Here is an 8,926-nt window from a genome sequence, read left to right as displayed (position 1 = left end):
CAACACCCCACATACATAACAATGTATGTAAACGTCCTTGCCTTTGTCTCTGGGGGTGAAATTCACAGCCAGTAAAGTCCTGAATATCCACATTCCAGCTGTTAGCCTTAACTCTCACCTCAGGGTCAAAGGTTTTTCTGGGGTCTGACAAGAGAGTGGGAGCTTGGTTTCAGCTAGATTAGTGAATGCTTCCAGTAGTCCATATTGTGCTGTTTTATCTTTCTAACCATAACAGAAAATACACCCTGATCTAATGATCTGTATCTTGGACTGTGACCAGTCTTGTTTTGGTGGTTCCACTGACCCCCCTCCCCCCACTCAAACAAAAAATAAATAAAAATAAAAAGATTTATTGTGATGTGTACTGATCAGGATGGTGTCATTTATTCACTCATTCATTCATTTTCTAAGCCGCTTGTCCAAATTAGTATGCCATTCGCTGGATAAATTATTCGTACATGTGGCAAGTACAGTAATGCAGTACTATACCCTGATATGTGTAATGTGTGTAAGGACGACATTGATAAGTTGAACTAAATCAGTGAGTGGGCATAACTGTTAAGGATGATGACATATCAGCAATGTAAACTGCATGCATTTCATACAGTTTTCACAGCCAAAGGGGAAAGAACTGCTCTCATTAATTCGGATCATGTATAAACAAAATGTGTAAAGAAGTGTGATCTTTGTGTATTTGTTGGGCGTATACAGTGGCGGAGATAACCAAAGTTTTCAAATAAACAAGTAAATGAATCAGTTGCAGTTACAATGGCTCTGGCGTTCACCCCTAAACCACACGGAATCTTTATTAACGTTTATGAAAGGTTTCTTTGTGACTGCACCGGAGGCAATGGTCGAACGGAGCAATGTCATTATCATTAACCATACTGGCAAACGAATTTTGAAGGGCGTTCCACTCGGTAGTTTATGGTAACTACAAGAGGACAACCGGAAGTGCTCACGATAGCTGCTGCGGACATCAACAAGGAATCGCCCTGGTCCGAACTGGTTTACTTGAACATATATTTTTTTCCTTTGGTTATTGTTACTAATTCGTAATATACGACAGAAACATATGTAATAGTTTATACGGTTGGTTAGAAAGAAGATCAACTCGATCATTAAATTGGCTGAGATACTTTAAAGAAACGATGTCGAACCGTCTTGCGTTTCAGACCCAGCTAGCCTCCATCATGGAGGTCTTGGCAAATGCAGCGGTGGCAGAAATATGTAAACTTGTGGAAGACGACTATGCAGTTATTAATTTACAAATGTCTCAGTGCCAACGGGAAAACAAAGCGCTGAAAAGAAAACTGCACATATTGGAATTGAAAATGGCTCGGGGTTATGCCGAGAGAAGAATCCGTGAAAGCTCCCTCAGTCGCTCCAACAGGGTTCATGTGAACGCAACAATAGCGGACAAATATCGAGGGTCCCCCAATGGTAAGTAGTCAGCTGATGAACTTAGGTAAACGATGAACCTAAGTCGCAGAACCAAAGATTCGGCGACATGATTATTGTAACGATATGGTTTTAGAATGCGATCTTGCAATTTAAACGCTAAAGTGATATCATCTTTACATATTCCCCAAAAAGATCATTTCCCCAGCCAAGACGTCGTCTACGGAAGGCAGATGGACATTGGGTTGTGGAGAGGCGGAAAGCCGTCGGGGACCAACCCAGAAATTCACTCCCCTGTACAGGATAAGGTATGTGAAACAGAAATCCGCAACATGGATTCAATTTATTAACGTAAACAACCATTTCTGTGTTTTTACATTACGGACTCAGTAACGTTTTAAACGTTGATAGTATAGTAAACGCTTTGAAAATATTACATGTTTTCAAACCTTATTTGTTCTGACATACAACTGGTCCAGACAAGAAGGGCGGTTTTGTTTTGTTTTGGGGTCCCCCCCCCCCAACATATTCAATACACTATATCCAAGATTTATGCAGTATGCTGTCGTATGATCATGGATACACTGGGGGAAAAAATAAATGGCTTCTCCCTCCCAACAGTCTGCGGCGTCAGTGATTCCTGAGGATGACACTGTACTAGTCAAAGAAGAGGGACCAGAGGAAGAGCTTGGACAGAATCACAAGCAAGAAGTGCTGCAAATCAACGAAGACGGTGAGTGGAGTGGACGAATGGAAAGAGAACAAGGAGGCAGGAAAACAATAGCTTAGGCCAGCTCCGCCTGTTATAGAATGATGCAGTTATAGAAATTTGCAGTCTATCCAAGTGGGTTAGTGTATCATTTCCAGTGAAACAGCCGCATAAACATTTGGCGCTGAGGGAGGGGAAAAAAATGCATCTGAACTCAATAGTACATATTGCGGCACTAAAACATCTCACAGATAAGTTAAAAGTACTTATCTAATTCAAAACCGACCGATGGTGTTATCCAGGTTATTCAGAATGCTAGTCAGAAACAGTTTTTTTTTTTTTGAGTTTCCTACCTGCCTTGAGAATAGTAAACATCGTTACCAAGACCCGAACAGCAGCAGGTCTCTGTTGGCGCAGGGTTTAGATGCAGGGAAGAATACGTGAGACACGGATCCCAGACATTTCCAGCATCAAAATGTACAGTTCAGAGGTGAAGTACCAAAGTTATGTTTGTGGGTAAGGGCGTGGGATAATTGTTAGTTTTTTTTTGTTATTGTTGTTGTTGTTGGGTTAAGGCTTGCAGGTCATTTTAAGCCATTAAGGCCGGATGCAACATTTGCATTTGCGTGATCCCTTTAAGACTTGGTGCAGCGTTTGTCTGCTTTTCCTTTTAGAGCCAGGTGAGCGCTGATTTTAGATGATGTCATCGTTTTCAAGACCTTTGACTGATGAGATGCATCGTGATTGGAAATGCTTTGTTTGTTTGTTGTTTTTTTTTTTAGTGCTCTTAGCCCCTCTTAGCCTCTGCGTGGACAGCAAAAACGTTTCTAAAGTTGAGCCCCAGACAGTGACTAAGGCTGACGTCCTGAGCAAGAGAAGAGACACTCCCCTTGCTCAGAAAAACAAACAAAGGATTTGTGCCGAAAAAAAACCCCAAAAAAACAAACAAAGCATTTCGCCTTCCCCACACGTATTTCAGGGACGCATTTCATTGGTCGCGGTTCATTAAAACAATGACATCATCTAAAACGCGCTCACATCACATCCGGCTCTCAAGGGACAAGCACGCAAACATCGCACTCGATCTTAAAGGGTTCGCGCAAATGTTGCATTCGGCCTTAATGGGATAATAGAGCTATTGAGTATCTTCGCCACGAGGATCAGGGCGGAACAAGAAGCGAAAGCCTTTCTCAGCAGTAACGAATAGGGATACAGGCAGCTAGAATCCAGACTACACAGTAAAATTATTCTGGTAATTAAGTTTTTTTTTTTTTTTCTTTGTTTGTCTTTTTTAAACATATATTTAAACATTTCTCCTCCTGTCGCAGGAGTGGCGGAGGTCACGTCCGATGTCGGCGACCCGGGCTTCAGCAGCGGCCTTTCTGAGAAAGCAGAGGATCTGATGCCGTCCAGGACCCGGAACGGTGCAGTGGAGGTCAGTGGATCTGACACAACCCTTAAATCTGAGCCAGAGTTTGAGAGCATTGAGGGGGTGTCCCAAGACCCTACGGAAAGACTGGGTGGGGCAGAGTTTGGTGTGAGTAGGGGCTCTTCCAGTCCCTCGGGGACTTTCTTTACGCCAGGGGGTGATGACGACAACGATGACGCGGAAAAAAGCCGACCGTCTTGCTCTTACATCGCGAGCGGCGGTAGTGGTGAGGGACTACGTTCCGCGTGTCTCCAAGAGCAACCAGAGATCATAGAGGTGGATTCGGGAGAGGAACTCTCTCTGTGGGACAGCGAGGTGCTGTCAGGGCGACTTTGTTCCTCGCAGCAGTATCGGAACAGTGGCAGAGACGGACAAGACATGATGCTTCAAGACAACCTCTCCATGTTACCCTCTCGCCCCCTGATGACCCTCGACGATCTCGCAGCCGGCGCGTCGACGTCGGGCATGCGGAACCTTAACGGCGACGTCGGCATCCTTCACCCCAGAGGCGTCAAGGCCGGCAACCGAGGAGGCACCCGCGAAAAACTCTTTATGTGCAACATCTGCGGCAAAGCGTTTAACCGGCCCAAGAAGGTGGAGATCCACCAGCGGGTTCACACGGGGGAGAAGCCGTTCAGATGCACCACCTGCGGGAAGTGGTTCTCCGAAGCAGGCAACCTGAAGAAGCATCAGAGGGTCCACACGGGGGAGCAGCCTTACAGCTGCACGTTGTGTGGGAAAAGATTCGCTTGGATACGCAACCTCAAAACTCACCTGCAGAGGAACCATCCGGACGTGTTCGTAGGTGAAGGGCTTTCAGCGGAGACTATCCAAAGCTGAACCTCTCTCTCTCTCTCTCTCCAGCCTTAATGAACAATGGGCGAAGATATTCAGAAACTGTGTCAGAAACATCCTCCTTAACAAGCAATAAAATACAGACTTAAGTCACGCATCCTGTGGAGACTTTGCTGTGAAAACTCTGTTAGTCGGTCCGTTTTCAAACAAGTGTGCAGAGTGGACATTTATGAGGAACATTGAATTTGCTTTTATTGATGAGGGACCAGAAGAAGCTAAACGTACTCAGTTCCTTGAAAAAAAAAAACTGACTTCACCATAACCACAAATCCCCATTCGGGCTTTATGGATGGTGGTTGAGAAAGAGTCGAATCAACTCAGGTTTCCTCAATCCAGCTAAGGTGCGCATTGAAATTAAGAAATGGGGTTTAGAACTAAGAGTGCAAAAACGGAGGAATATTAGGACAGTCTGCTCTGGCTACCAAGGGCAATACATTATTTATGCAGGTCTCGAGATATTCAAAATGGTTATAAATCACAGAGGTAAGGCAGCCCCTAATGGTAAGGCTCACATAGACGCATAACCCAAATCTATATTATACAGGACATTATACATAGCAGTATATCGTAAAGAGGTGATTTAAAACATGAACATTTTTTTAGGTCCCACATTCTTGTGGTCACCAAGAAAAAAATAACAAGGGAAGTTTCAATTAAAAAAAAAAACACTTGTAATGGGGAGTCCTTTACCTCCTTATTTCTCTACTTGCGAGGAGCTCACCCAGCACAACAGTTTGGCCCGTGACGGAGGCCACCTCAAGGGTTAGTTCCAGATGAGTTTCAAGGGCTTTGCACAAATATTCTATCATGACAAAACCCATCGACTTTGTCTATCCCTAAAAACTCTCGCCTATCACAGAAATCCTCGCACATCTTTTTAAAAAAATTGCAACATTAATTTAATTCTAACAGTATATAATATTTAACTTAGAGATTTTGTGCAAAACAGTATATGTAGATTACAGACACACACGGCTGCAGGTAGACTACCATTAGGATTGCAGTTACTTAAAGAAAAAAACAAAAAAAACCATACTATTTTAAAATATTATTATATTTTCAAGAGTGTATATGCTTTTGACTACGTATATGTATATACAGTGTTTTCTAGTTTTGCTGGATTTTTAAGAGTAATTGCCAATGTTTGTCCTAACGTTTTGATTGGTCAAGAGAGAAGCCCAAATCTTATCGTGTTCCAGCTTAGGTGTGGAACACCTCGTTGCTATAGTGACATACGCGGTCAGAATGAGGCACCTTCATGACATGAGTGACCCTGAGTTGAAACTGAAGTTGGCCTTTCAACCAATGAATCTTGCTTCACCATATATTGCCTCAAATTTTGAGAATTAAGAATAACACCCCCCCTCCCCCAGTGGATTTTCCATGGTATATAGGCCCACAAAATATGTATAAGTATAAAGCAAGAGTTGGTTATCTTTAGAAAGGGGAGCGTGGGTTGTGTTGAGAAGCCAAGCATGTTTGACTTGCAAGTAAAAAATGTGCAAAAAAAACTGAGTGTATTTTGAGTCCCTACGTTTGATGTGAGCTCTGTTCATCCAAAAAAGAAAAAAAGAAATAAATGTTTCTTTACACCAGTTTGTCGTGACGTACTGTCGTGATGAAATGCAGGGTGCTGTCCTTCGACGCTTTCACGCTCAGGTGAACCAGTCTGTAACAAAAGGGTTGGGCTCCAATGACATGTGGTCTTAAAAAAAAAACAACAAAAAAACAGTTATACACACCTTTTCTCCTGGAACTGAGGTGTGTGTACTTGGTAAACCATTCTTTCAAGATTCAAGAGATTTACTTGTCACATGCATAATTGTACATGTACATGTGAGATGAGGTTGCAACAACTCCGACAACTGTGCAAAGAGCAAACATAAAGCTATATAGCAGTATAAAAATTAAATAAAGTAAAAAAAAATATAAAGCTTCATACAGGGAAAAGTAATGGAATATCAATATAATAATAACAATAACATAAGCTATATACAGGGAAAAATCACTGAATATCACAGAAATTATGTGTACATAGTTAACGTTATGTGAGCTGAGAACATATACCTGGAATGACTTTAACGCACCATTACTAAAGCGTTCAAATTTTGTCGGTTAAGGGCTGTGGGCTGTTGCTGAAAAGCATTCTGGGTCTTTCACGACGTTAAATCCATGATTTCAACTCGCCATGAGATGTAAAATGTGCACCACTACACTGTACATTACCAATGACTCGGGCTTGTGTTGAGTATACCACAGAAAAAAAAAAAAAAAATCACAACACAATGAAATCTGAGCCCCTGAAATTACAAAGCATATTTATAATACACAGTAGTCTGAGATTTTAGCTGTCGGTTTTCTACATGTGATTTATTTTCATTCATAAGTTACTGCCGTTGAACATTAAAATCATGTTTGTTCCCGTGATAATACAGCACTGTGGTACACATTTCGCCTAAGGAAGCAAGAGTGTTAAAAGGAGAAAAGCCCCGAAAGCCCGTGACCCTGATGCACTGCTTGACTTTTTACCGCGGTAGATCACAACATGCACGTGTTTTCAGCTGGAGCGTATTGTAGCTTTCTTCTTTGGTAACAACCGCTCGACCTTTTTTCCCCCCCTCTCTGTGTGTGTGTGTGTATGGCAGCCTGAAGACCTGGAGGATGACGAACCAGACGTGCTGTTCATCAAAGAGGAGTGCCCCGAAGAGGAGGAGGAAAGGAGAGAAAGGGAGACCCACAGAGGGATGAGTGTCCAAGAGGGTAAGTGAGGAGACGATGAGAGGGAGTCGAGAACAGATGACCCAAACATCTCCCATACGTGGCCTTGATGTTTTATGTAAGGTGTTAGAACATGAGAGAGAAGACGTAGCAGACAAGCCTGACATGAAGTCCTTTGTGTTACATTACTTTCGTTTTCCCCTCTACAGGAGTTGTAGAGTCGAGCACGGACGGCTGCGGAGGGGTCGTCCCAGCCTCACCAGCCCAGACGACCATGGAGCTCAATTTTGACGAGGTGAGTCGGGGGGGAAACTTCCACTCCTCTTCTTAAGGAACTAAAAAAAAAAAAACAACCTATCACTTTACATTCATAAATAGTAGTCCATAAATAGTAGTACATAAATAGTACTTGGTGGAAACAATAGCACAGTTGAATGTGAGCACAGATTTCGCCGCGTGCTCTCGATCAGGTTCTCTGTAATAACTTCTGCAACTCTGTCGTTTTCAGTCAGCGGGACTGGACCCGTCCCTACATAACGAAGACAAACAGGAAGAGGGCATGGAAAACATCAGCACACATGCAGCAGCAGCAGAGCTGCAGATCAGTATAGAAAGTAAGTGGGGCAAGAGAGGAAAAATATGGAAAACCTGTCAGATTCCCGAGCTAAGCGTCGCTAATGAAATGCGTGCGATCGACTTACGTGTCTGTTAAACCCTTGCTCTTGTGACCAAACAGGTGTCGTTGGATCCAAACCAAGTCAAGAGAGAGGCTCTCTGGCCGCGCTGTCTCATCTGTCGTCGGTTACGAACAACAGATCATCGGCATCAGGAAATGAGGTGTGGGATCTCACCGACACAGAACACACCCACGAGGTGGCGCTAGAGAACAGCGGAAGCTCGCAGTCCGACTGTGACGTCAAGTCCAGACAGAGAGAAACCGCCACCACCAGCATGTTGGACTCTGAGTTCACGTTGTACGAAAGGCCCAGAGAGCTGGAGACGTTTCTGTCGCGGTGGGGCTCTGACACGCCGTCTTCGCCAGGCCAGCAGTCCTGCTCTTACAGCGCCGACCCCAATCCGGATCAAGACTGCGTCCTGCTCCAGCCCGGGATCGGAACGCAGCCGGGAACCAACGGGGTTTCTTCCACGCGGCCTCAGCACGCGAGAAGGGCCGGGGCGGTCGCGAGACCCGTAGACGCAGGGGCCGGGGGGCATTTGGGGTGGGGTCACGCAGCCATTTTGAGACACAGGCAGGCACAGCAGCAGAGCCACGTCAGTAAGATGGAGGGAATTCAGTTCCAAAGCGGCAGTCACCCCACCCAGCCGTCCCAGAGAATATCCGTGAACCCGTCCGCCATAGCCCACCTAGCCCAGTTCGGCGGTTCTTTAACCGGGCTGCAGGTTCCCAGCCTGGTCGGCATGGAAAAGGGAAGAACCAAGAGACACTTGTGCAAGTACTGCGGTAAGGGCTTCGCCGGCTTGTCCAATCTGGAGGCTCATCAGCGCGTCCACACGGGAGAGAAGCCGTTCAAATGCGCGACGTGCGGGAAGCTGTTTTCCGAGGCGGGGAACCTGAAGAAACACCAGAGGGTCCACACCGGGGAGAAACCGTTCACCTGCACCCGCTGTGGGAAACGTTTTGCCTGGATCTGTAACCTCAGGACCCACCAGCAGTCGGCGGCCTGCGGAGGCGTCTAGAACATGGACAAAGCCCAAGAGACTGGTCTTGAAGACTTACCCTGTCGTTGGACCTTTTTGAAATTTGGTGCTGAAATCTAAAGTGGTGCCTTATTTGCATTTTAAACACCACAACC

The 8,926-nt window shown here is 44.9% G+C and overlaps 1 protein-coding gene across 1 annotated transcript; it reads left to right on the top strand.

Moving 5' to 3' along the window:
- Window positions 1-990: 990 nt before the first annotated feature.
- On the top strand, window positions 991-8,817 carry LOC115824036 (zinc finger protein 13-like). Its single transcript, XM_030788113.1, has 5 exons — window positions 991-1,443; window positions 1,597-1,709; window positions 2,023-2,134; window positions 3,439-4,317; window positions 8,599-8,817. Exons 1-5 carry the CDS (start codon window positions 1,152-1,154, stop codon window positions 8,808-8,810), a joined length of 1,608 nt encoding a protein of 535 aa, XP_030643973.1. The 5' UTR covers window positions 991-1,151; the 3' UTR covers window positions 8,811-8,817.
- The last annotated feature ends 109 nt before the right edge of the window (window positions 8,818-8,926 follow it).

This window comes from Chanos chanos, chromosome 11 (genome assembly GCF_902362185.1).
Source record: "Chanos chanos chromosome 11, fChaCha1.1, whole genome shotgun sequence".
In the NCBI taxonomy this organism is placed as follows: Eukaryota; Metazoa; Chordata; class Actinopteri; order Gonorynchiformes; family Chanidae; genus Chanos; species Chanos chanos.
The sequence above is the reverse complement of the archived record's forward strand: the minus strand, read 5'-3'. Positions and strand labels throughout refer to the sequence as shown.